Source organism: Takifugu rubripes, chromosome 22 (assembly GCF_901000725.2).
Source record: "Takifugu rubripes chromosome 22, fTakRub1.2, whole genome shotgun sequence".
Taxonomy (NCBI): Eukaryota; Metazoa; Chordata; class Actinopteri; order Tetraodontiformes; family Tetraodontidae; genus Takifugu; species Takifugu rubripes.
Window position 1 is genome coordinate 9,946,194 of NC_042306.1, and position 26,622 is coordinate 9,972,815.

The window sequence follows — 26,622 nt, forward strand, 5'->3', positions numbered from 1 at the left end:
TCGTGACTTCATTTCCAAATGATTTGCCACAACACCATATTTGCTCCATCACCCAACCTTTTCCTCTGCGATCCTACTTCCTATTGCTCACTCTCTCTCATATCCACAGACCCCTCCATCCTTCACCTCAGAGTTTCTTTCACTGTGTCACAGTGAAGATTGAATAATTCATGCTTGCTGCCGGAGATGAATCATGTGAGCAGAGCAAGATACACGTGCTCATCTCACAGTGATGCTGCCGCGTTCCTACAGGCAGCATCATATAGATGCACTTTCCTGGTCACATTATGTTGCCATCCCAGGCTACGCGTCAGCGTTGCCTTCAAACCCTGGATGTGTGAGCACCGTACTCACTGTGTTCTCTAGTATCTGACTTCATGATAAAGAGACTGAACCTGGGCAACTTAGCGCTATAATTAATGTACATTTTGACATTTGTACTGTTTGACTGTTGAGTTTACAGAATTGAATAGAGAAGATCCTTCCCAGAGATTAGCCTCAATCTTTCCAACCCTGAAGTGATGAGGGAACATAAACCTATTTAGTCCGTGTCGTAAAGTGCTACTGACGAGAAGCATCGGCACACTGGAGTGTCGACGGGTCCCTAAACAACAATTATTCAGAAGGGGGGGGCTTTGAGGCCGTCACGCCGTGTTATCGGACTGAGTGAGCTCACCCCAAGCTAATGACACGCACTCAGCAAGAGATCACGATTTTAAGGATTTCAGGGTTTGACATATTAGCTAGACAACCTTTTCAGGGGTCTTAGTGGTGATTTGTTCTCATCCTCCTCCCTCCTTTCTGCTCCCAGGTTATCCGGTGCCTGAAGCCTGGAGGTCGATTCATTTCCATCCCCTTCGTCAGCCTCTTGATCAGGAAACGCCTCCAGGCTCGCACGGAGTACAACTGGTCGATCAGGACACACACGTACGGAGAACGTTTCAAATACCGGTATTTTGTGTACGTAATGACAAAAGGGGAGGAGCTTCGCCCAGAGGTTGCAGTTCTGGAGAAGCTCCTGCAGGTCACGATGAACGAAAAGGAATTCCTGTCAAATATAAGAACATTGTAGCAAATATGAATTCTATAATATACAGTATTTTAAGTACGATTACCTGTTTTTAGACATGATTTTATTTAGTGACTATGATCATGTACGTTGATGAATAATGAACGTGTTTACTTTTATACTTTGAGACAATCACCAGGAACATACAAATAAGCAAATATAACAGGTGAATCTGCAATAAGGTGATCTGTTCCGAAAACACAAATGGAGTGAAGTAAAAACTCAGACTGATGCTGAACAAAATAACGTAATAATATTAGATTATTTATGTGCAAGGTCTGCAGTAAACATTAAAGATTCGCCTTCAAGGAATGAACGATCACAACATCCACAACAGCAGCTAAAATATTGATGTAGTCCTAAATTGTGTATCTGAGCGACAAAAGGTCATCATGGAAAAGACGGCTGTTTGAGGGTTCCATTTTGTTGTGATGGTGAGGTCATAGGGCATTTGTCCAGTGAGATTCCCCATAAAGATACAGAGTACATATGTGTGTGTGTGTGTGTGTGTGTGTGTGTTACTGAATCCTCTTTGCTCATAAAAAGAGAAAAGTAATCAACATTAAATAAACAACTGCGCTTTACAGTACCAGTAAGATATTAAAAACAGGCCGCACAGGTTTAACTCAGGCAGATACAGGAAAGTAGAAAAAGTGAAAGAAAAATCTTTAATATAGCCATCCTGTCTCAGGTGGATTCAAGATTGCGTAACTCTCCTGAAAACCGATTCCAGTTCTGCTCCGACTGAAAGAAAATGTCCTTAAGAGTTGTTCTAAGTGAAATAAATCCATTTAAGGGTGTTGTCAGCTTACCTCTGAGAGGAAAATGTGCTTACGTAACCTGGAGACACCCGGCAATGATGCTGGCTGTCCTTAAAGTTAAAGGAACATGCGACATGTTACGTACACATGCATGCATGCCCTGAAAGCTCTGACAGACCAGCATCTATCAATGCAGTGGCTGTTTTTTAGCATAAGCGCGAAGGACATTTTAGATATTTGTCCACTGCGTGCGAGCAGTGTGTCTGGAGAGAGAGCTTGCAGACAGACAGGAAGCCTGCTGGTGATGGGGGGGGGGGCACAGTGATGAAGTAGAAATCATATATGTTTAATTAGCCACCAAGATCTAATTATAAGATCTTTTAGAAGGGGGGAAAAAGTGATTTTTCAGTTGGTTTTCATGGTTACACCAACCAGAGGTCTGTTCAGCGGGATCATTTCCAAAGTGAGGACATTTTTGGGAGATGAGGACATTTTGGCTGTTCCCCACAATTTTTCTGTTTGAAGGGTTAAGATGTGGTAAAATCTTGAGGTTAGAATTGAGTTTGGGGTTGGGGGTTAGTCTGAATGGTTAGGGTGTGGGTCTGGAGAATGTACTATGCCTATGAGAGTCCCCACAAGGATAGAAATGTGTGTGACTCCCTGCTGTCTGTTGAGTCTATTATACTGAGCCTCCCTTTAATTTGGTTTGACTGACGGCCTGATGGTGGGAACGTTCTCACCTTACTGGGAATGGGATTGATGGTAACACAGGTGGAAGGTCAGCAACGCTGCAGCAACAGTATTGAGGCTCTGTCTGATCGCTGAGGGATGGGCTTCATCTCTGCTCCGCCCGTATGCGAAGAAATTGAAATTCATTCATCATAAAGTCGGGTTCCGGTTCTTTTAGCCTGACAGGTGTGTGGCGGCCGAGACCCAGACGATGAGAGTTAACGTGACCGGACTTCGGTTATGTAAGCGTGGGGTCGGACCTGGGGTTGGAGAGTGGACGTTTTAAACACAGTGCCTGTTTTTTTTGGCATTTCCATGTTTTCTAGCTTCTTCTTCTGACCACCTGAGTCATTCTGGGATCTGAGGCTGAAATAATATATATATGTGACACAGCAGAGCCTTAATTTTCTTTCCTGGTTCTAATTGTCCTCCATGCTCTGTTACCCAAGGGCAGCAACAACACAAATTTGCATGCTTGAAGACTCCTCTCTCGCCCTCGCTCTCTCTCTCCTCACCCACCCGTCTCTTCTCTCCTCCACCCTACCCTTTCCGTCTGCATCGATTGGCCATGCAGAGTGCTGTGGTGTGTGGGTGTTATGCGAAGACTCTTGCAAGTCAAGAGGTCGACCGCACGATTTAGCCGAACATCAGCCGAGTTTCAGTTGGCACCATGTTTTGTTGCATGTTTCCGGGAGTTTGGTGAAGGAAACCAAGTTCCCCTTTTTGTGCTTTATGCACTGGTAGTGAAATATTTATTTAGATTTCGAGTCGCCCTAATGAGTCCAATGAAGGAGGCTGATTCAAGCAGGGACGTTTTAGATTCCCATGATGACATACTCTTCCGTCTTTAACACATTCATTCTTGCTGATTATATTCCAGTTTTACCCCTAAATCTCAGTTGGTGTTTCACCTCAATTTAAAGTAAATCTGCCATTTATTGCAGTCAAAAAACTATTTAGGAAAGAGTAGAGGATCTCCAGTTACATGGTAAACTTAAAAGTCAACACAGATCTTTTTTACTTGTATAATTTATGGACCTTTCTAAAAATAAACGCATTCCCGAATAAATAAACACGGACGATAACGTGCAAAAACGTGCCTCAGTGGAGTGTGCGCTTCTACTGTTTACAGCAGCCCCGTATATCTGCCCTTCTCGGGGGGTGTAAGGGGCAGCGCAGTGGCATAAAAATACTGTATGGCAGGATTATGTAACTGGAAAAGGAATATTAATGGATGTCCACTCATGATGAAGTGAAGCGGAATCAGATCAAAGCTCTCTGTCCTTGCTGCACATGCTCAGACTGGACCTACAAATGAGACTGTGTGTGTGTGTGTGTGGTAGATAAGCAGAGAGTACAATGGCACTTTACTGCGCGCTGTTTGTGTTGCTGCTTCAGTGTTTTGTAACCATGTCTGCTTATCTGCGTGTTTTTCCCCATCTTACTGCTCAGACAATTACTGCGCATTAGCGATGCATCTATAGAGCGCGCGGGTTGACCCTGCGACTATCCCACCTATCTGCCAGGTCAAGACTCTCGCTACAAAGACCAAAGATTGTGTCTGCGTCTTTAAGAGCAAAATGACCTTTGACCCCCGATGAACTGAAACTAATCGATTGTTGCCTCTGACGCCCTTCATCAAGTCTTCGGAGTCTTTTTAATCTCCGTCAAACCGCAATTTTTAATGAAGACGCAGAAATGGATTATTTTACCGGTCCTGCCTTCACAGCTGATGTTTATTATGTTTTAAATTCACTGTTGGTTTTTGGTTTCCCTCAGATGATGGTGATTGATGGTCAGTCATATGTCAGGAAGGGCAACAGGAAGGAAAAACGCAACAATTCAATATTTGGGAAACAGTGCTCAGTTTTGTTCCAGGGTTACACATCACTGAGAAAAGTGTAATTGTCTGTGGCCTCCAAAGGACACACACACACACACACACACACACACACACACACACACACACAGCATGATCAATAGCACTATATGTTCACTCAGTCCAATGCTGATGTTATCAGGCCAGTCGATAAACTCACTGATGGGACTGCTTCTTGCTGCGGCGGTGACGCTTGTTGATGTTTTATTAGAGGTAAACGCAATTCACAGTGACAATTTGGATTCAGGACATGCGAGAGAAGCTGATCTTAAGTACATTTACTGTAATGTCCACCTAAGAAATACAATCAATAATCATTTCAAAGTGGAAGACACATTTCACGATCACTAGCATGTTCTGCCACTAGCAGCTAACATCTACTCACGGTAATGGTGTTGAATGTTTTGTTTGTTTTATGAGCCACAATAACTTGTTTTCATCTTAAAATAATTCAACATTTGGTTTCAGTCACAGAATTTCACTGGATAGCCAAGGTTGAAACTCATCATTGGACTTTTTCTTGGATTTCTTAGAATTCTTAGAGACAAAGTTAATGTCAGTTATATGAATGTACATAATTGATCCCCTTTGTGTTATTTAGCCTTTCTGGCAGCTTACACCAGCCAACAAGCTGGCATTTCTAAGTAAGAAGCTGTTATAAAAAGCTGCTTAAACAACACTGCTAGGCTAAATGGAGGTGAAAATGGAGGCTTTGTAGGTTAAAGTGGCAATGCTGTGAGAGTTGTATGAGGACACTGAATGTGGAGATGTTGATAGATGATCTTGTGGCCAGCCGGGCTCCCCTGAGGTTGTGTTGGGGGGTCAGATAGTTTAATGGATTCGGTAGTTTAGACCAGCACAGGATGGATGACTGTTCCTGCAGCGCTCTTTAATTAAGGCTCAGCATTTACTGGCACCCACCTAATGGCTACTTGGCCATCTTCCATTAAATTCTCATTAAAAATGTCTTAAACCCCCCCAAAAAACCCAAAGCAAACAATCACATGATCACTTTTCTCTCACCATTTATTAATTCACCAAATACAGTGAAAATGGTATAATAATATACAATGACTCATTCTTAGAATGTCATGACATTTTTGTTGTTTTTTTTTCCCTTTTCTTTTGCTTCTTAAAACGATGTTTCGTTATTGAAAATACTAAGGTTTCATGCACAAACAAACCATATCCAGATTCTTAATGGTACAAAATAAACATAAAAACCAACAAAAGAAACCTTTAATGTCCAAAATCGGTCAAATAACGACATGTTATTTGAGGATACTCGTAAACAGTGCAATATACTCTAAAACTGCCATGTTCTAACAAATTCATCAACAAAGCTCAAGTCACAGTATACGATTTCTTTATAATAATTTAACATTGATGTGTGCAAAATCCCCGGACACATTCAATTAGTCTTAAAAAAAAACATCGATCCTCTGATATAGAACAAGACCAGTCTGTCGAAAATCTCCGAAACGCCTCTGAAGCCGAGTCTCGCTCCGTATATCCTCTCCCAAGTATAAATATTCCCGTTGATGAACCGTAAGACGACAGACTAGCATTTAAATAACAAATATTTAGATATAAAAATACAAATATGACTTTGTTAAAAAGAAGCGTGCCAGGGTAAGAGTAGCGGCACCGGCGTTGGCACCAGAGTGAGAGTTCATGCAAATAGATGGAGAAAGAAACACGACTAATTCCTGTTAAAAGTTTTTTTCTCCTCTCCGCGAATATTAGCTTAAATATTTATGATATATCCACATCTCGGCTGGCTTCTGTAGATATCGGAGCATTTTTAGATAATAAGGTGGGTGGAGGAGGGGGTGGGGGGATATGTGTGAAACTGGCTACATGATGGTGCCAACGCGCACCCGGAACCACCGAAGGGCAATGAAGGTAACCTGGGGGTCAGGTTTCAACCACGGCCTAAGGGACCGACAACAAGGGGGTGGGGGGTGGTATAGTACATAAAATATTAACATTGCACCATCCTCGGATATATATTTTATACATGGGTCTCTTTTATTTAGACTGGAGTGTTTGGTTGGTCTTTTTTTTTCTTTTAGATAAAAGCTTTAGCAGCAACAGGAATGCGAGGGACCAGTGCTGAAAGGACAGCTCCCGTGAACGCATCGTCCATAAAGCAAAGCCTGGGGGGGGGTCAGACTGGGTCTGAGATCTTTGTACAACTCGCTTCAGCCTCTAAGTTGCGGTTTTTAGATGCTTTACAGCGCGTCTAAAAGGGAAGGAAAAGAAAAAACAAGCGAGAGATGGTCGTAAATGACAAGTTCATCCATCATCATCAGAGTCAGCAGAGGTTGAGATACAGAGCAGCGTCCGCCATCTCAACATCTGGCTGCAGCTGCAGTTCAAAACGGGATTCGTGCAGAGAATTGCCAGCAAATCCCATGATAAATTCTTGGTCGAGTCATTCTGTCTCTCCCTCTCTCTCTCTCTCTCTCCCTCTCTCTCTCTTTCCTGTCGTCTCTCCTCCCTTCAGCCTTCTTCATGTCTCCCATCCTTTGCCCCCTCTTTCTCCTCTCCGTCCTTTCCTGCCATCCTCATCCTCTCTTCCAGCCTCCTGCAATCCTCGAACATGCGCAGCCGACAAGTGCTTCAAATTGGTGATCAAAATGAAAAGAGTCTGCAAGGCATCGTTGGCGTTTCTCCTCTACACGCCGGGCGAAGACTTGTCTGTCATCCCCTTCAGGACGTCGTCTATTCGGTCGTCTTCGATGACCACTGAGGAGAAAAGAACCGGAATGAGACGGTGACGACGGAAAGAATCAAGAACATCAAATGTCACGACCTGGCGCAGTGTAGTAGTAGTAGTAATAATAATAATAATAGTAATAATAATAATAATAATAATAATCCCTCGTGGGCGCGTCCCTGGAGAAAACATCGCGGGGACGCGCAATCTTGTGCTGAACCTGAACCGTGCGTTAAAGCGCGGGGTGTGTCCTCCCTATATTGATCATATATGTAAACATTATCCTCATAAGTCAACATGATTTACGCTATTCAGTCATGGCAGTTTGGTGGTTTTGGTTTGCTTGTTTTGCCTGAAATGTGCTGGTGAAGCTCGCGTAAATATTTCTGATCCTCCCGTTTTTGCGGGTCTTTACCTCGCTTGGCTCGGCCGATCTGTCCAAGCTTTGGTGGTCTCTTGGCCTGCGACGCGGCGAAAAAGGCGCTTGTGTCCTGCAGCCCGCAGCTAAAGGACATCTGGCTGACCTCGCTGTCTGTCCCGTAGCCACTCATTTTCCCCTCGCTGTATGGCAGCACCTCAGACATGGTTGCCCACCGTGTGTGGAATAAAAACTGGATTTAAAACAAAAAGAGTCGTGCTGGGCACAGATGTAGATCCTGTGTCGGCTGTGGGAGCCCTTGATCAGGTGCGGGTGTTGGGTCCGGGTGTCGCTACGGGCTCTCTGGACAGTGATGCGGCTGTGGAGGGAGCCGGAGAGCTGTGTTCGCCTCTGCTGCTGGCTGATGTCTGCTGAGGGAAGTGGGAGATCCCTGGGTCATAAAGGAAACCCAGGCAGAACGGTGAAGTCATCCATCCGGGTTTGAAGCGCGGGCGCGGTGTTGTGCGTGCGATGCGAGTCCGGGAGGAGCAACAGTGACACCAACAGGCGGAGGAAGGAACTGCAGGGAGGTCTGGCCCTTCCATCAGTGTGCAGGCTTGAAAAACAAGATTTCTTCTGGAGAGAACTTGTTTTATGATGCTATCTTTCACGAAGCCCCAGTTGCACGTTGTAAAATGTGTTATATTTTTGTGTTATATTTTTCCTGAAATTAAGATGAAAAATCAAGATTTAAAGAAGGCGCTACCATGGTTATTTCTTCAGCACCATGGACAGAGCTTAGAATATGGCCAACTGGGATGAACCTGAAACCTTTTCCCACTACTGGATGAGGAGGTTAATATGCCATGCCCGAGGAATTAAATTACAAGATACCACCCCAATATCTACCCTGAAACCTGGCAAGATTCTGGAATGAACTGTACTGACCACCGTTGTACACTTACACATCTTTTAGATATAAACTTCTGTGTCACTTGGCAAACTTCATTGGTATTTTCAGTGTAGTAAAAATACATTTGCATCTGAAATGTTTAAAATAGCAGGTAAGTGAAATAATCAAAGCTGAAGTAGCTTTAAAAACAATTAACCCTCATGATAACATGGGATATTTTCAATATTTTAAACCTCTGTTGCTGCTTAAACATCTGTTTTACATTTGAATGGAACAGGCACAAACTATAAACGTTTATTATGCTATACTGGTTTGTTTTTCCTCTCCAAACCACTCTGATCATCTGGAATTACACTGAAACACGATTAATGTTGCGACCAAAAAAAAGAAAAAACAACCAATATAAAAGTGACTATAAAAGTGACTATAAATAAACCTGTGTGTGTGTGTGTGTGGAGCTGGAGAAGGAAAGGGAACCTTGCGTATCCCTCACGTGTGCTCTGTCTCCCTCTGTCCTTCGGGAGCCGACGTTGTGTTTGTTGTCAAGAGCAGAACTAGGTCACTTATTTCACATCTCACTGCATGCCCAAAGCAGATGGGTGACAGCGGTAATTGGCATCAGAGGCTCCGACTCGCTGTGGCGGCTCTCTCTCTCCTGAGATGCAATCCTCTCATTCCGTCTGTCATGAGCCTGATGATGTCAAATTCACAAAAGAGGACTCCTGCACAAGCACACACAGCTGAGGTCAGTGCAGGCCAGTGAAATGTAAATGTGCCTATACCATTTGGTTCTGCACCAGCATTTTACTGAATGTGACGGCGTCTCTTGCAGTTTGCCGCATAATTCAGGACTTTACTAAGGTAAGAATAAATTCTAGTTAACCAACTGCAGACCATAAATTACACGTTTGTGCGCTTTTCATGATTGCCTAACATAATCCTGATTTCTGATCACTGTTCTAATGACTTAACAACCGTCGTGTTGCACTGAGCTGCGTTGCCACCTTTAAATGTATATGCAAATCAATGCTATCTACTCCTTCATCATCACTGATCAGGCCCAGCGCCCACATCTGTCAAATGACACTAACTTTAGTTGCGATCAGAAGTAATCAAACAGGACATCACAGCACACATTAATTCCATGTAATTTAACAGCCTTTCAATTTCCCCAGTGATGAAAGACAGACACCTAGCGGTTAATTTGGTAATTACAACGATCTGTTGCACTGTAGTGAATTTAAATTTAAATTTTAGTGCAGATCTTTCATAGGCTTTATCCATCTTTTTTTTTAAGAATATATTTGTATTAGTGTGGATTCAACAAACCGCATGTGTTAATGGTCATCATGTGACCTCAGGGGTCAGGGGTTTTCAGCCTCATTGAGCTTATAAGGAACCTGTCAGAGCGAACCCTTATGACTTCCCCACAAGACTGATGGGATTCCATGTCTCTCACCTGCTCCCCCCTCTCAGCTCAGACCCAGTGACCCCACTTCTCACGTTGGCATCCACCCCCACAGGCACGGCTGCCCCTCTATTTCTGTGCAGGGACAAATTCTGAAAATGTCTTTTCATCTGTTTTTCATACGTCCCTTAATGGTGTCACCAAAATAGTTGATGACTCAGATCCTTTCAGACCCCAGGTGCTGCCAACAACCTTTTAGTGCCTTTTAAAACTACCTGATGCAACACTCAAGTTACATAATGGCTTTAAATTGCCAAGATTCCATCAGGAATATTCGCACAAGGAAATGTCACAAAAATAGCAAAGTATTTTAGGATTTCAGTGTATTGTTACTGTAAAATATCTCACAGTAATCTCATACAAACATGGACCTTACAAACTGGGAAACTGGCAAATACAGGGGGGAGCACACAGGTGAGGAGGGTCTTTGAATGAGATCAACAGGACAAAGCAAGGTCAACGGACTTGTAATCAACGTACTTTAATTAGCTGGACACAACTCAAAGGCAGAAGCAGACTGCTTCACCATGGAAAACATAACAGGACCTGGAGGTGACACAACTGGATTTACAGTATTCAGATACAAATGAGAAACACAGCAGCAGTCATGTGACTAAGGCACCAAATAGAAAAATAGAAATCTTAAAATACACCCTTGCCATCTCAATTACAGATAAGTTATTTTTGAAAAAAAGCATCTTCACAAAATATTGTGCCTGTGTATGCGCTGCTGTTTTATTCTGTACGTTTTAATTTATACAAAGTGTGCCGTTCTTTATATTTTAATATTTAAGGCTGGGAGCCACTAATCCAATCTTTTATGTGGAAACAATAATGGTTCTTGACGTTTTCTTGCCTGGCTCAGACGTAGTACAGAGGCAGAACCCTTGTGATGTCCTTTCGACATATTGGACATCTGCGTTGAACAAGGCCCTCGTAGCAGCTGTAGCAGCAGCACACGTGTCCACAGTCCATGATAATACAGCTACGTGGCTCAGTGAAGCAAATAACGCAAATGTTCTCTAACTGGTCACCGGCCCTGCTTTCGGAGCCCTCGGACCTCCTGATTGAATCGCGCACCCTTGGTGCTTCTTCTAACAGTCTCTCAAACTCTCTCCTTTCCTTTTCCCGCTCCCATTGGGCTTTTCTGTGGCAGTAATACCGTCGACAGACCCACAGTAGGACTGTGGTCCCCACCAAAGCAGATGCAACAGCCAGCATTTTACACCAAGAAGCTGCATATTTCAGCTGTCCTTGCAAAGAGTCAAAGTCCACGAGACCCAAGTAGTATTCCGACCCATCAGACGGAGGTTGCAGACTCAGGATTCCATCAGCATCCAGTATCAATTCACCTGCACCTATAACAGCTGCACCCACCTAAAAAGAGGTGAAAGCCACATTAGGACACGTTTGATTTTGTCATTATGGAGTAAAATGATGAATCAAGTTGAAGTTCCCGTACGACAGAACAGACCTTGAGCATTTCCTCGGTCTCCAGTTGACCTTTGATCTTCTCTCCACTGAGGTATTGTCCTAAGATGTCAACCAAGCCACTGCTGACCTGGTGGAACTTCTCATGTATTACCTCCATGTATGTTCCAGAGGCCTGCAGAGGGAACAGGACTCTGACGGGCGTCTCATCAGATCCCACCAAGACAAACGGCACCACGTTCTCCCTTTGGTGCAAGACTCGTAAGCTGTCCATCCTGAGGGAGGTGAAGAAAAGAACAAACCCACACGTGTGAATGCGGGATATCATGACACCTTTTGGTTTTTTTTTTTTCCATCTTTCAGATACTTGAATATGGCTTATATGCACATCTGAAATCTCACCAAGTGCGAGTAAGGCTGCTCCACACCAGCCTGTGTTCACTCAATGTGAATTTCTGCAACACTCCAGTGGTTTCTTTTTGGAAGTGACTCGTAAGGGGCTCCCCCACTGGTTGCACTGTGCCTACAGTGGACACAATGACAAAGTGGCAATTGTGGCTTATATATTTGTGCTCTGAGGTGAGGATACAAGTCAGTAAACACCTGATTACCTTCGATGACGACATATGTTAAGCATGCGCCAGGAGTAGCTTTTAAAATGTCTTTGAGTTGGCCATCAATAGGGAGGTGGGGCGCATTCTGCAACAACAGGAATTTCTTATCATTTTTACAATGACGGCACTAAGCAACAAACAGCCATAATACTATGTAAATGATGGGTCCAAAAAGCTAGTTTTCACTACTGTATCAACCCTTAAAGAGTTCAATGATTATGCTGTGCATTAAAACGATTAGCTACAAACCTGTTCCCTTTCTTAAGTAAAGAACATGACAGAAAACAGACTAATATAGGTCTTGGTAAAAACAGTTTTTTGCACACTTTCCAAACCTACATCCAGTTTGTCGAAGGTTCTCTTGCTTTTCTTATAGTGGTAGTACAACAACCCTGAGGCGGCAAGACTGGCCCCAAGACAAATCGCCTCAGAAACCTTTACATGAAATCCTTCCATTATCCCGCCTGAGGAGACCTGCACAGATGACAGGTAATAAGGTCACTATGAAAAGCATTGTTTTTTGAGCACGTGCCTCTAAAATTACCTTACATTTAAAAATTGGAGGTTATTTGAGGGTGTGTCTCAGTGAAAGGATTGCTGATTGGTCTTAATGAAGGTAGTTGTGAGGCAGGGTTCTGAACGCTTGAAGGAACGTGCATTAGAGAGCCTGGATTACCCTGATTTACAGGATCTGGGATGGTTGCATTGGTCTGAACACATTAACAAAGGAAATCAATGGGTTTTCAGGGGTTTTTCACAACTCTGAAGTTGGGCAGTAACCTTGTAGTCAAGGTATAGCATACATAGAAATAAATACAGGATCAAATAATATAGCGGTTGTTTTATGGCTGCCATTGAGCCTTGCTGCATCAAGGGTCAATGTCCCTAAGATTCTGTTATCATCACATCCGTTATTTAGTCTTATTTTTGGTGTGTCCCGACTTGTTCAGGTGGCGTTTCCGACATCTGGTGGCGTTTTGCACCGTCCCATTTCCACCAGTAGGTGGTGCTGTTGGACCTGAACCTATAGGGCTTTCCCAATGCCTGTTTTGGAGGCATTTGAACTCCCAAAGTCCAGCTACTGTATAATGGCAAAAATCAAAATTGTAGTATTAACTATGAATGAAAAAAGTAAACACTTCTTTAAATGCGCTATACAAATAAACAAATAAACTTGGATATTGGATATTACTGTAAAATTGCATTTCCCCTTTCAAAATAAAAAAAATAAACAAGGACAATTCACAACAGTATTTTTGGATGTTTTGTTGATTTGTAGTCAGTGGAAGCCATAATTCGATTTTAGCCCCACTGTGCTAGTAATAATATCACGCAGTTTAACCACCTAAGTCCCCGTGGAACAAAATTTGCAAAGCAAAGTAATAAACCGTAAGGGATATTTTCTACATTTAGACGCTGCTTTACCAACATGAAGACTTTGCTGACAAAATACTAAAAACCGAATATGCCACTCGATTACTTTCGTTGTTTATGTTGAACTGGTCAGTTAGCTGCTAGCCAGCTGACGTTGCTAGGACAAAGGTGGCAACAGGAGTAATCTATAGGTATTTTTAACTTTTTCACAACCAAAGACATTAACTAATACATTATCAATATTTGATAATAGTTATATGTATTATTTGCCATACAGTATTTAGAATAAAGTAATTGCTGACCTGACAACTCCTCAAGTTGACATCTCGCGCTGCACAGAATTGTCCCCATGATATGACGTAAAATAGGGTCACGTGAAAGCAAATTTAGCATTGCGCATGCGTGATAACAACCTCCTCCACGTCCATCTGTTCCTCCGAAATGGCAGGAGGTGTGCGGAGAAAATCTCCTGGAACTCCGTCCCCACTATGGGGGAAAGTTAAGGCGCTGTGGAATGACAAACATTTAGTATTGTTCAAGACCGAGTATACGCTACTGGTAGTTTCTGTATTGTGGTTTTTGGAGATCGCGGTCAATTTGTGGGTCATCCAAAAAGTAGCATGTAAGTAGCACCGATGATAGTTAGCATGCTAGGGGTCTTGGTCATATTTCTGAACGGATCAGAAGGCTAACTAGCTAGCCTTAGCACACTTGCTGACTTCTTTGACACCTGTTATAGAGAATTAAATGTGCTTTCCGGATGGCATTCAATAATTTACAATAAAAGACAATGCCGTCCATAATTTTTGGCTACTTTGGCAGATCTTGACGAAATGGTTCGGGCTGTTCAGTGATGACACATTCTTCGAGCATTAGCAATACAAGTAATCACAATACATTCAAAAGTAATATTGGACTATATTTACAGCTATGATGTGTAGAAGGGTAGTCAGTCTGATTAAGTACTGCACACATGTATATGTCAATTTCTATTTTTAGTAATGAAGTTGTCATGAGAATGTAATCATATAAATATACTTAAATCGTTATAAATCAATACTCACAATCATTGTATTTGCTGTCATGTTGTCTACCGTAGATACAGAGATAGATTGGAAGGCTTACATGGATGAAGTGGAAGGAGTTATCAACGGCACCTATGACTACACACAGCTTAAGGGAGACACCGGACCACTGGTGTAAGTTTAAGTGATCTATTCATCTGATAGTTTTCAGTTTGATCTTAAAACATGTCATTACAGGTACCCTGCAGGTTTTGTCTACATCTTCACTGCTCTCTACTACATCACAAACCATGGAGCGAATATCCGTTTGGCCCAGTACCTTTTTGCTGTTTTCTATCTCGTAACACTGTTGCTTGTCTTCAGGATATACTACCGCACTAAGAAGGTGAGTCTGAAATATGTTGTTTGTTCTTGCCTACAATGTCATGTTGAACCCAGATGACCTGCACATTTAATGGCATTTTACGTGTCTATAATGCAAAGCATGATGTATGCAGGTACACTTATCTATCTTGCCGTGATTATTTTTTTCCAGGTTCCTCCCTATGTGTTCTTCTTTGTGTGTTGTGCATCATATCGCATCCACTCCATCTTCGTCTTGCGTCTCTTTAATGATCCAGTGGCAATGATGCTGCTGTTTGCGGCTGTAAACCTCTTCATTGATGGACACTGGACGGTGGGCTGCAGCCTTTACAGGCAAGTGTAGTCTCTGGGATGTCCAAGGCATAGATTGTTTTAAACACAAACAACATATTAATTATTTTCTCTGCTTTGACAGTTTAGCAGTGTCTGTGAAAATGAATGTGCTGCTCTTTGCCCCTGGGTTACTTTTCCTCCTCCTTTCTGAATTTGGTTTAATGAGGACCATCCCAAAACTCTCCTTGTGTGCAGGAATCCAGGTAAATTTTACTCACTTTTTCACGAGCGTGCAGAGATGCTCGTCACTGGTGTTGTTCATCATTCAGTTGTCTTTATGCCATAGCTGTTGCTGGGGATGCCTTTCCTGCTAGAAAATCCCTTTGGTTATGTGAGTCGGGCATTTGATCTCGGCCGGCAGTTTTTGTTCCAGTGGACCGTAAACTGGCGCTTTCTGCCAGAGTGGCTCTTCTTAAACCGGTACTTTCACCTCCTCCTCTTGGTTGCCCACCTGCTCACTCTGCTGTTGTTTGCGCTCCGACACTGGAAGAGGTGAGACTTCCAAGGAAAGTTAACATTTGTTGCATTCCTTTGTATTTTTGAAGCAGTGTCCATTTGTAATTTCCAATGCAGCAGAGATTGCAGCATTGATTCTGTTGCAGGGTTTCATAATATATAGGTTTCATCATCAAAAACTTTCTTTTTCTCTCATCAGGCCAGGAGAGAACATCTTTGAAATCATCAAGGAACCAAGTAAAAGGAAAATCCCTGCTCAGAAAAACACAGTTAATCATATCCTTTAAAGTAAAGTACAATTAGTTAATATTACAATTTGTAAACATTAATTTTCTCAGGAACATACCAGATTTATTGTTTATTGGATAAAATGTCATGTTCACAGCCTCTTGCGTACCACCCTTAACGCAGCATCACAGATTGTCCTGGTTCTCTTCACCTCTAATTTTATTGGCATGTGTTTTAGCCGTTCGTTACACTACCAGTTCTATGTCTGGTACTTCCACACCCTGCCTTTCCTCCTCTGGAGTGGGGGAGTCAAGAAGCTGGCCCACCTGCTAAGGTCAGACAGTGTCTTAATTTTTAAATATTCTTATTTTAATCTTTTACTTAGGCTGCCGGAAATCACAATATTTTTATAAGAGAGGCTGAGTTGGGTTAGACATAAACTAATCAGGCTTTAAAGGCCTGACATGGAATAAAGGTACATTCTGGAACTATTTGCCATTAATGTACTTACTGAATTGAGACTGTCTTGAATCTGATAAGACACGTAATTGTATTCTCTTCCATTTAGGGTTCTGATCCTGGGTCTGATTGAGCTTTCGTGGAACACGTACCCCTCAACTAACAGCAGCTCAGCTTCTCTCCACATCTGCCACCTCATCATCCTCCTCTGTCTGTGGCTGGCGACAGAAGAAAAGGCGCCAGTCAAGGACAAGCGTCAGTGAACCACCGATGAGGCTCAACTCTCAATCAGCTGCCTCCATCTTCCTCCTCTCTGAACCTCCCAACGCTGCGACAGAAGGAGGGCGCCGAGGTGGACTGTTAATCGAGTGGACGCAAGGAGCCACGCGAGGCTCTGATCTCAGGCCTTTGCTAAATGTGAAGGAAGCTCATGGCCATGCCTGCAGATGGGGACTTGCACAATGACCTGACCTGCAGAGGAAGAGGTGAATGAGAAAGGATATATGGATTCTCAGGTTTCACTTTTAGATACATACAACAAAAGGAAGTGTTTGGAGGAAAATGTGAATGTTACATAGGCTTTAGTGTGTGTGCACATATTGATTTGATTGAGTCGGTCTGTCCAATTTCATTTTTGGGTTTGAGATAAAGTGTTGCATAAATAACCTTGTATTGATTACAGACATATATTGATGAATGTGACAGACTGCAACACAGAACATGACACCTAAAGCTTTAAATGTGTTGCGTTTTTGTCACCTGCACTTGTAATGCAGCATTCTGAGCTCAGGACTCGGAACTTCTGACATTAAAGGATTATTACATTAATGTAGAGTATGACATATGACATCAATAAGGAAGTAAATATAACCAGCAAGAAAATAAGTAGATTTAATAAGGAAAATAGGCAGAACAGGTTTAAAGGTGAAACAAAGTAGCACATTGATCATTCTGACAAGATTCCAATAAACACCAACCGACTGATCACACATTTGGCAAAATAATGCAATGTACTCTTAAAATACATGAGTTAAAAAAGCTTATTCAGGTTGTCAAGGCATCCTCGTGATTGCATAATACCACTGAAAAATAAAGGCCACTCGCTCAATAAAGACTATCCTGGTCACATTCTTGCATCAGTGAGATATTTCGTGGTCATCTTGATATTGGACAGTATTACAGTGTCATTTCCATTTCCTTTCCTTTGGGGAACAGCTGCTTCATTGGTAACGCGTGTAGGCCTTTTAGTCCTGGCTCAGTTTCCTGTGAAATCACAGGCTCACACATTATTGGGGTTATAACACAACATGTTCAGCTTGATGTTTTCATCCCAGTGGCGCAGCAGCAGGAACAGCTGTCTGGCGGCTCCCCTCAGCCCTGCCATGTCCAGTCCCTCCGGCAGTTCCTGGCATCGCAGCCAGAAGTCTGCTTTGGCCGCCACTAGTTCCCACTCCATGAAGTAGCCTGCGCAGCGGTGCTCAAGCCACGCCAGAGCCACGGCGGTGGCCCAGCTGGAGCTCTCCAGGTCCTCTTGAGCCAGCTGGCTGCTAACCAGAAGGGCGGCCGATTCTACTGAGGAGACTTCGCATATGTCCGTCTCTGACCCGCGTCCGCTGTCTGCCTGACCCTGGCCCTGGCTTTGGCTCAGAGAGGGCCCGACGGAGAGCTCCAGGGAGCCTTCCTCAGAGCTCGCCAGCTCAGGGGGTGAAGTGACCGGGTCTCGGTCGGACGGGTGTCTCCGAGGAAGCTTCGCTTCCAGCATCAGGGTGGTGTCATCAGGAGTGTGGTGGAATGGAGGCGTGGTTGGTTTGGTGAGGGAGCAGGAAGAAAGGGAAAAGGTAACATGGTGGAAAGTTGGTGCACTGGGAGGCTTAGCGGAGGTTGATAACGATGGAGCGCTGGGAGACGTGCAGCGGAAGGGTGGGCTCAGGCTGCGGCGGTGAAGGCTATAAGGTGAAGCCCTCTTTAGGCGGTCCAGAGGGATCTGGAGACAGTCGGAGTAGGTCTCAGTCAGCAGAAATGCTCCTGAGGCCAACTGCAGACGCACCTGATGAGTGGAGACAAAAGGGACGGAAGTAAATACAGGTGTACGCACTTTACATGACGTGTGCACATCTCACCAGGGGCAGGTAGTCCAAAGCTTCAGCTTCCGGTTGTTTCTCAGTCTCTGCAGACAGACAATGGGATTTTAGAGGGACCTGTTTTCCAGAAGAAATGGAAGACCTCATTCTGCCCAGTGGGAACCTGGAGCAGGAAGAAGAAAACCTTGAAGTAATAAAACGCATCTCCCCCAACTGCAAGCTGAATGTTGTCACCGACAGCGGGATGGTGTTTTGAATGTGAATGTCAGACCTTGCACCGAAGAAGCTCTCCATCGACTTGCTCTCAATGGAGCGCTGGGACCGAGTGCAGGGGGCGCCGGTTAATGAAGGAGCTGCCGCGGTGTAAACGCTCCCACCCAGGTCTGTGACGGCAAGATAAAGAGGTGGAGATTCATCAGGATGGTAATAAAACAATGATCTACAGATTGACTCTCTTATCACATGACAGACTGGGGAGAAAACAGGCATCTTGCTGTAAAAACACAATTTACCCACATTTTCCACAAGTTGGATCACACCTTGGTGTGAAATTATGGAATAGGTGATCATTTGGCAGCTCTTCTTCACCTTGAGTTTAAGATGGCCCTAAACTACACTGTTTCCTCAACATGACTGTAATACTTACTAGAATCCCAGGATGTAAGGCTACAAGGTGAGGCAGGGGCATCATCTCTGTCTGAGAGATACAAAGATTGTTGATAACCTACAACTTCCTGATAAGAACGGGCAGGGAGATCATTTACCGTGTCTACCTGCTAAGTTCCAGTTGTCCTCCATGTCTTCACTGTCTCTGCTGGTGCGCCGTCTTCCTAATCCCACAGAGTAGGTCCTGTTCTTGCGACTACCTGTGTGGACACTCCGCCTGTTGTCCAGAGGCGCCCCTGTAGAAAAGCACAGGCAGGTGCCTTTGTTTCCGTCATTCGTGGGGACATTTGACTTAAATCAAGGCATCCCATAACATTTGCCTTGAAAATACACAGCACAGAGAGTTCACAAGCTCATAGTGGGAGCCACCTGGGTTCTGTGGGTCTAAGTGGTCTGGGCAGGCTTTGTTTGGGTTGCCATCTGTAGTGGTAAAGGTTGTGTACATGCAGATGATATTGCAGTGTTTGCTGGTCTGGATTGCTTTGGTACGATATCGCTTAGCTGAACCTATGAAGAAGAAAAGGATGTGCTTTAAAAAATCACAGAAGATCAAGGGGATCAATGGGAATACATTCATCCTCACCCTGTCCTGTGTCGCTCTCCCTTTCTGCCATTTTCTCAAAGTCCCTTATAACTGAGCGAGCAGTCAGCTGGTGAATCATCTCCCCCCATGGTTTCCCCTCCTCTCCCGCTCTCGCACTACACTTCTCAACCACCGATGTCTCCTGACTCTCAGGGCTCCAGAGATGCCCCAAGTCCAAACTAACCTCCCACGACACAGCTCTGCTATTCAGCAGGCCGTGAATGAGTGCGCGGCACTGGCCAGGCTGCGGTTCAGGCGGAGCGGCCGTGAAGAGGTATTCTGGGTCTGTGAAGGTGTCCCAGTCCAGCGGAGAAGCGGGGAACATGAGTCCATCTGACAGATAGGTGAGGAAAGATCTGAGTCAACCACACATGTTGTTTTTTTTATGTTCTTTTTGAGATCTAAACTCACTGGAGTCAGTGATGCTTTTGTAGGATAACGTTCCTCTTGATGGGGGTTTTGTCTCTCCATCACTTTCATCCAGCCTCCCCCCCAGTGTCTGGTCAAAGGAGACCCTCTCCAGAGCTCTCCTTAGACGGTGCATCTCCAGGTCTCCCTGGGGGGACGAGAAGCTCCGTGCTGCCATGGTTGAACGGACCAGCGCTTTATGTCTCCTTTGACTCTCCTTACTTCGATCCAGAAGCTCACTCTGGTAATTAAAAAAAGAGACTATTATTAGATTTTGTGTTTGTACTCCTTGGAATGCTGTGATCTGAGACATAAGGAAGTCCTGATTTCTGGGACCATCCCTTACTTTTTCTACAGAGCTGTCAGTTTCCCCAGAGAGGTTCTGAGACCACACAGCGTCTGCCCAACGGGAAAGGGACGATCTCTGCTCTGGAGGGGGCATCTTCTCAAGACCTTGGGGTAAAGAACCTGTGTCCATCACTGAGCCAGAGGAGTGAGGGTCGGGCAGAAAGACCCCGCCTGCAGAGTCAGAGTTGGACGAGGCCTGTATGTGCGAGTGTGAGTGTGTTTGCAGGCTCTGTTCACTGCTGAGGGAGCAGTGGGTCAGAACATACTGCTCTTGGATATAAGAGCTCTCCTGAATCCTTTTTCTCACGTCACTTGACCACTCTATCTCCACACCTAAAGCAAGCAGACAAAAAAAAGATTAACCCATATCAGGAGGTCTACAAGTGTGAAATATCTGACTGAACAACGGACTTAGGCCTGAACCGGGGTCTGTGTTGTCTTTTGCACAGGAGAACTCAGAGGAGATTTCTCTGGATATCTCCTTCACCGCCTCCTGTAAGTTATCTGAGCCTGTCACCATGGGCATTAACTCAGTGGTGGAAGATGGTGAAAGCTCATCATTTGACAGGCCAAAAACTGAGCCAGTGGAGCCGCAATGCACACCTTTATAGTCCTGCCTGTGTGACTACATAAGAGGAGAATGACATTAACTCGGTTTTAATCTGTGCAAAAACATACTCTAACAAAGCCTACCTCTGTTTTTTTTGCCTTGAAACCCGTCATGTCATACAGAGTGCAGTATCCAATTAGACGGTTGCCTGGGTAGAGCGGCGGGATCTCATTGGGTGAAAGCAACGCCTCCATGTTTTCTGGCAGGTACCAATCGATCCGGACATCAGTCAGCACCGGCTCAAAAGCTTTCTTCAGGCACTTGATTAACTGAGGAATATTCAATAACTGAAAGTCAAAAACATCACACTGCTTCATGTAGACATTTTCAAGTCATAAATGCCTGGTATGTCCCCTGCTCTATTGAATCATTAAGAAGAGACACATTAAATGATAATATCCGATTTGAGTTTATGTTAATTGCCATTAAGCAAAATTGAAGTTGCGTGTTTTTCCACTGATGACGCTTTTATTCTTTTGCAGTTATTATTCTATCCGCTGGGTGGCGGTGTTGTTTTACACAACCTTGGGTCGCAATCTCTCCTCATCGTCCAAGTACTCTGTAGTCCCTCCTGTGAGATTGGCAACACCCTGCAGGAGTCTTCTGCAAGATCTTGGACCGAGACCCAGGCCAAAACATCTGTAAGTGTAACAAATAACATCAGCCTCTAAATGTCTATTCAAAAGTCTTCCATGTATCTCAAAAAGAGAAACATTCCATATTTTCCATAGCAAAATTATGCAACTATCTCTCTACTCAAGAAGATTGAATGTCGTTTTCATCTCTGAGAGTTTGAAATGAGTTTGACTGAGGTTACCATGACACCAATGAAAACACATTCATCCAAAAACCCAAGCCTGATGCACTCAACGTGCACAGAGACAGTCAAAATACCGGCAAGAGAGTGACTCTGACGGAAGAATACTAATGGGACATAAATGGAGTATGTGTGTGTTGCTAAAGGACCTGCGGGGAAATCGGAGGGGTGTGACCGTTACTGCAGAGGACAGCACTTAGCAGGATTACTGGGCGGGGCCAAATAATACCTCATATCTCTCCTCGTTCTGTCACAGCGCTCTGGCCATGCTTCTTTAAGGCTGGTTCTTTACTTTGTTAAACTGCCTATCTTAAAGAATGGGTCTGGGATGGCAGTGTACCTTAAACAGCATTGATTAAACATAATTTCATTTCATTCTGCTTTTGTTGACCCCCAGAACTCAGCCTCTCTCTACAGTTGTTGTTCAGTTTTACTATTGCATGTCAATGTGGAACAAATAAGATAAAAGCCTCCCCCCACATTTTTACTTGTTTGCTTTTTTCTGACTAAGGGTAATACCTGCCAGCCCATGCATTTCTCCGGACCAGCTCCAGCACTTTAGCCACATTGCTAATGGACCCATCAGTGATGATGAAGACCTGACGAGGATAGGAGCGCAGCATGGGCTGCTGGTACACCCAAGAGAGCGCCCCCAGCAGGTTGGTGCCCCTCATGTCAGCTCTCATCCTCTGCAGGTACTCGCAGGCCTGCAATATGGTGACCTGTGAGCGTAATCAGAAAAACAGAACAGGAAAAGTCAGTAAACACGCGCCCAACTGCATGGCACTGCCTGTGCAAACATATGGTGCTGAGGCTAATTGAGCGAAATCAGATGCCCCAATAAGCGGGCGAGGGCAGGGGGAATTGAATCGGTAGGTTTCCAATAAAGAGTGTGCAAACATGCACACATTAGCACCTGTTTTACCACCTGAAATCACACCATGGATAAACATGCCTGACAGGAGGGGAGAGGGGAGAACATGTCCTGAAAATGCATGAAAGGTCACCATATGGCCAGGGAGTATATGCTCAAAGGCTGTTTGTTCTTGCTGGTCTACATAAAACCTGATACTCTGCTGCTAAGGCAACCTTGGCAACTGACCTATTCTCTGATTAGAGAGACCACAAAATAGAACAGATTGTCCAACATGGTTGAAAAAAACATCTGCATTGGAAGAACATGACCCTGATACACCTGTGCTAGTGTATGTTTGATGGAAGGAGTCTCAACCCCTCTGATGTGGGATTATTGTGTAACTAACATCAGTGCTCATCTTGCTGGAGGTGAAGAGAGGCTTGATGGTGGTGCCAAAACCCACAATGTTGAGCTTGGTGCCAGGAGGGAGGCTCTTCAGTGCAATCACCATGGCTTCCTGTAGAAACAGTGCATAATAAATGATCTGGCTCAGTCAATGCCCTGAAGGTGGGCCTGTTTCTCACCTTTACACTTTGGATCTTGGTGCCGCTCATGCTTCCGCTGCGATCCACCAGAAACAGCAGCTCTCTCGTGGCTTTGTGAAGCTCTGAAGGTTCACACAGCAGGTTGGGACAGAAGTTCAGCATCAGCACGGGGCTGCTCAAGATGTCCTTGTGCTGTCGCTTCCTCACAAACTCCAGCTGCAGGAGGCCGACAGGAACACAAGCGTATCAGACTGACGGACTTGTTGGTTTGACATACCAGGTGAGGGAGCGCCAACCTTCTTTTCGGGCTCAGAATCTTTTCGAGCGCAGCGGATGAAATCTCTGCGGGAGGAGATCTGCTCTTCATACTGGCCGAATGAGAACCTGCCTTTCTCTAATATGACCAATGGGCTGTGAGCTTCTGTGGATAATAATATAGCATCGAAGAAATGAGATCAGCATAAATGAGAGATGAAAAGGTCCCCAGCTGCTCACCGCTGAGATGCAGAATGATTTCGATGTGTCTGTCGTATGGATGCTCCTGTGCCAAGGTGATGTAGGTGGCAGAGGCACTCTGGGCGCTGGGGTCTGCATCTGCCCTCAGAGCATGGGTGGGACTCTCCAGACCTGAAGCCAGTTTAGATGGGGTTAACAAGTGAATAAAGCTATTTATAGGGGGAAAGGGGGGAAAAAGCAGTACCAGCCAGCAGGCAAGCCCCCCTGACCAACAGCTGGAAGTTGAGCTCATACGGCGCCAGGTTGGCTGCTGGGCTGGTGAAGATGGAATGGGCACACTGCTGCTCCGAGGCCAGGGCCCGCTCTTGTTTCCCCATGGTGGCACCGAAGCAGCTGGTGGGTCTGAGGAGAATGAAAACGTAGTGTTCGGTCTTCACCTCACTCAGGGATGACGCGGCTGAATTTCGGACGCACCCGTTTTCCTCAGATTTGCCGCCGCTTTCGCTCTTGCTGGAGGTCATCTGGCCCGTGACGATGGGCGTGAGAAGTGTCGGGTAAATGATGCGGATGGCACCGTTCTCCAAGGTGGGGAGTTCCAGCGTGGTGCTGATGCTAATGGAGACTATATCCATGGGAGCAATGAGGCCCGTGCCCACGATGAAGGTGGTCCTTTCAAGGTCTTCATCCAAGATCAGGTGTCCTTGAATGGACACATGCTAATTTTAATTGCAGAATTTAACTTTACAGATAATGAAAAAACCCACATCAGCATTTTATAATTCCTGCCTTTTTAACAAAATAATGCAAAGTCTACAATGATTGCAGATTAATGCAGTCCTGTACTTGTGAAAGCTGTTTCATCATTAGTCAGGTGGCCCAGTCTATTTGCCTCCCTTGTCTGCCCTTTCTATCTTCAGTGGAGCTTTAAACAGGACAGAAATTGGACTCGTAGTGTTGTTGTTACATTTGAATTGTCCATAAATCAAATCCAGCACGTAAAAAGAATCAATATCCATCAGTCACCTAGGTTGGGAGCAGTTTGTGGTAAAATATCACAGTGCATCAATGACAACTTCATTCAGAACCCAGATCCAGTGATTACTCTCAATATGTCAATGTTATCTTAATAATGGTCCAATAGCAAAAAAAACACATTATTTCATCTCTGACCATTGGTGCATTCCATGTCGATCCCGGAGCTCCCGCAGCAGCTCCACTCCAGACAGTTCCCACATTGACCTTCCAGACCGGACCCGGGATAGCAATCCAAACAGCACTCCAGCTTTCCTCGACTCTGGATCTGGACCCCCAACAACCTGCCTGCGATGGCAGCCTCAAAGCCCACCACCACCTCCTTTTCCCCGAGAGGATACACAAACACACCTAAAAAATATGTTACGTAGCAGAATGTAGTGGGTCTTTAATAAACTTTTGGCCTCATTTCTAATTGTCTTTTTTCTCCCTAAAACATTGGCTCAAAATGCTCAAACTGTTCTGCTTATGTGTTTTCGGAGCTCACCTTCTACAGATTCTGTGTCGGCATTAGCATAGGTGAGGTGGGCGGTGATGCCCAGGGAGCAGCCGTTGGCGCAAGACTTGATGCAGGAAGACTTGAGCAGCAACGGTTCCCAGGTCGAGCAGTTTCTCAGTCCCACCATCTTCCCTGGGCAACAGCAGGCCGCTAAACTGTCGGCTGCATGAGGACACAGGCTACATGGTCGGACTCTAATGGCACAGTGTGTGAGCTTGCATTTGGGCTCCCTAATTTTCCATTCACGGCTTGGCCACTAGCAAAAGTGCTGATTTAGCCTCCGATAATTTTAAAAAGACCGAAATCATCACTGCTGGTTCATAGTTACAGTCTGTAAACAGTCCTGCTAGATGTTTACAAGGTACACATCATTTCCTTGGGCATAAAATCAAGCTAGCATCTCTACTCAGTCTCTTAGCAACCAGCTTTGATAGGTCAAGTGTAAAATGCTCAGTCAATCATTAACATGCAGCTATTGTCTGGTAAAGGTTTAGTTTTACTTTTAGCTAATGGCAATAAAAGAGGTGAAATGTTCCACTTGAGTTATTTAGATCTACAACCGTCGCATCAATTTTCTCTCAGTTATACAGGTTGTAAGTTTTCATGATGACTTTAAGTGCAGCAGGCTGCAGAGATCTGTCCCCTTAATGGAATACGAGACACGTGTGCACATGTCTGTGTGTATACTTGTGTGCAGATGTGTGTCGTGGGCCGGCTAATGGTCAATCCACATCCACCTTTCTAATAAGATCAACAGTCTCCATCTGGTTGCTGTGCTCTAGACTCATAACAGGCGAATAAATGCCAGGCTCGCCAAAGAGGGGCCGAGCGGCGCCATTGAAATTCAAACAAACGGGATGGGTGCAAGGCCGACCTCTCTGCACACCACTCATACAGTCGAGGCCCGTTTTCACGTCTAGCAAACCAATGCCAGGCACAGGATGTGAACGCAGGACGTATACAAGAGAAACAGGGTTGTAAAGTTGTCATTTACAAAGGCAGATTGACATGAATGCATTTAAAACATCTGGCAAAAAGTAAAGTGGAGACAGTTAGCTGGGGGGTGGGGGGATCTCACACTGCACACTGAGTGCAGATAATTCAATGTGCTGGTCAAACTCTGCATCACTTCGGTTCTGAGTTCCTCTGTGACACAGCAGAAGGAGTTTTTCCCAGTAACAGATCCACATCTCTCCCTTTCAACACAAATCAAATCATTCGCCTTCAGCTTCATCAGACAAATGCAGTACAGTAAATACCTCTGAGAAAGGAAAACTAATTTTAAGTGACACATTTATTTAAATAGGTTCAGGTAACCACCATGCAGTCCTGCCATCAGGTGTATCTAAGTGTAAAGTCTTATTTATCGTCCTCTTACCTGCTCTGACCTGAAGCACTGAGCTGAAGACCGGAGACGGTGATTCCAGACCTGCTGCAGGCACGAGCAAGCGCACAACGGTGAGTGAAGCAGCTCCTGCTCCTTATCCAGACAATTGGCTGTGATGGTAGCAGCTATAATTCACGGCTAATGGCCTTGGC

At 44.6% G+C, this 26,622-nt stretch overlaps 5 protein-coding genes across 8 annotated transcripts in view; 2 read left to right on the forward strand and 3 right to left on the reverse strand.

The window, feature by feature from the left end:
• ece2a (endothelin converting enzyme 2a) overlaps window positions 1-1,522 on the forward strand; it is a 35,349-nt gene extending 33,827 nt beyond the window's left edge. The window contains 1 exon segment of the mRNA XM_029831171.1: window positions 812-1,522. Within this exon segment, the coding sequence (XP_029687031.1) occupies window positions 812-1,072 (261 nt within the window). The 3' untranslated portion in view covers window positions 1,073-1,522.
• Window positions 1,523-5,446: 3,924 nt separating this feature from the next.
• On the reverse strand, window positions 5,447-7,966 carry camk2n2a (calcium/calmodulin-dependent protein kinase II inhibitor 2a). Its single transcript, XM_003975574.3, has 2 exons — window positions 7,576-7,966; window positions 5,447-7,189 (listed from the first exon to the last, which is right to left on the reverse strand). The coding sequence occupies exons 1-2, from the start codon at window positions 7,742-7,744 to the stop codon at window positions 7,119-7,121; spliced, it is 240 nt and encodes a 79-aa protein (XP_003975623.1). The 5' UTR covers window positions 7,745-7,966; the 3' UTR covers window positions 5,447-7,118.
• Window positions 7,967-10,350: 2,384 nt separating this feature from the next.
• mul2 (mitochondrial E3 ubiquitin protein ligase 2) lies at window positions 10,351-13,683 on the reverse strand. 2 transcript variants are annotated; one of them, XM_029831503.1, is made up of 7 exons: window positions 13,621-13,666; window positions 12,494-12,654; window positions 12,284-12,418; window positions 11,942-12,029; window positions 11,733-11,853; window positions 11,374-11,605; window positions 10,351-11,276 (listed from the first exon to the last, which is right to left on the reverse strand). In XM_029831503.1, exons 3-7 carry the CDS (start codon window positions 12,398-12,400, stop codon window positions 10,761-10,763), a joined length of 1,074 nt encoding a protein of 357 aa, XP_029687363.1. In that variant the 5' UTR covers window positions 12,401-12,418; window positions 12,494-12,654; window positions 13,621-13,666; the 3' UTR covers window positions 10,351-10,760. The 2 variants fall into 2 exon arrangements, with proteins under 2 accessions (XP_029687363.1, XP_003975656.1); XM_003975607.3 differs by lacking the exon at window positions 12,494-12,654 and having other exon boundaries at window positions 13,621-13,683.
• Window positions 13,684-13,718: 35 nt separating this feature from the next.
• On the forward strand, window positions 13,719-17,308 carry alg3 (ALG3 alpha-1,3- mannosyltransferase). The gene is made up of 9 exons (XM_003975608.3): window positions 13,719-13,940; window positions 14,418-14,517; window positions 14,581-14,728; window positions 14,879-15,039; window positions 15,122-15,242; window positions 15,326-15,531; window positions 15,695-15,771; window positions 15,913-16,057; window positions 16,292-17,308. The coding sequence occupies exons 1-9, from the start codon at window positions 13,760-13,762 to the stop codon at window positions 16,443-16,445; spliced, it is 1,293 nt and encodes a 430-aa protein (XP_003975657.1). The 5' UTR covers window positions 13,719-13,759; the 3' UTR covers window positions 16,446-17,308.
• A 118-nt stretch (window positions 17,309-17,426) lies between these two features.
• Window positions 17,427-26,622, reverse strand: vwa5b2 (von Willebrand factor A domain containing 5B2). 3 transcript variants are annotated; one of them, XM_029831438.1, is made up of 22 exons: window positions 26,462-26,622; window positions 25,072-25,245; window positions 24,723-24,935; window positions 24,027-24,252; window positions 23,797-23,954; window positions 23,592-23,723; window positions 23,393-23,517; window positions 23,136-23,312; window positions 22,958-23,068; window positions 22,215-22,417; window positions 21,403-21,517; window positions 20,962-21,147; window positions 20,680-20,893; window positions 20,267-20,601; window positions 19,924-20,161; window positions 19,513-19,845; window positions 19,299-19,436; window positions 19,028-19,165; window positions 18,910-18,960; window positions 18,535-18,646; window positions 18,303-18,426; window positions 17,427-18,229 (listed from the first exon to the last, which is right to left on the reverse strand). In XM_029831438.1, the coding sequence occupies exons 2-22, from the start codon at window positions 25,208-25,210 to the stop codon at window positions 17,462-17,464; spliced, it is 4,236 nt and encodes a 1,411-aa protein (XP_029687298.1). In that variant the 5' UTR covers window positions 25,211-25,245; window positions 26,462-26,622; the 3' UTR covers window positions 17,427-17,461. The 3 variants fall into 3 exon arrangements, with proteins under 3 accessions (XP_029687298.1, XP_029687299.1, XP_029687300.1); XM_029831439.1 differs by having other exon boundaries at window positions 19,037-19,165; window positions 26,462-26,603; XM_029831440.1 differs by lacking the exon at window positions 18,910-18,960 and having other exon boundaries at window positions 26,462-26,603.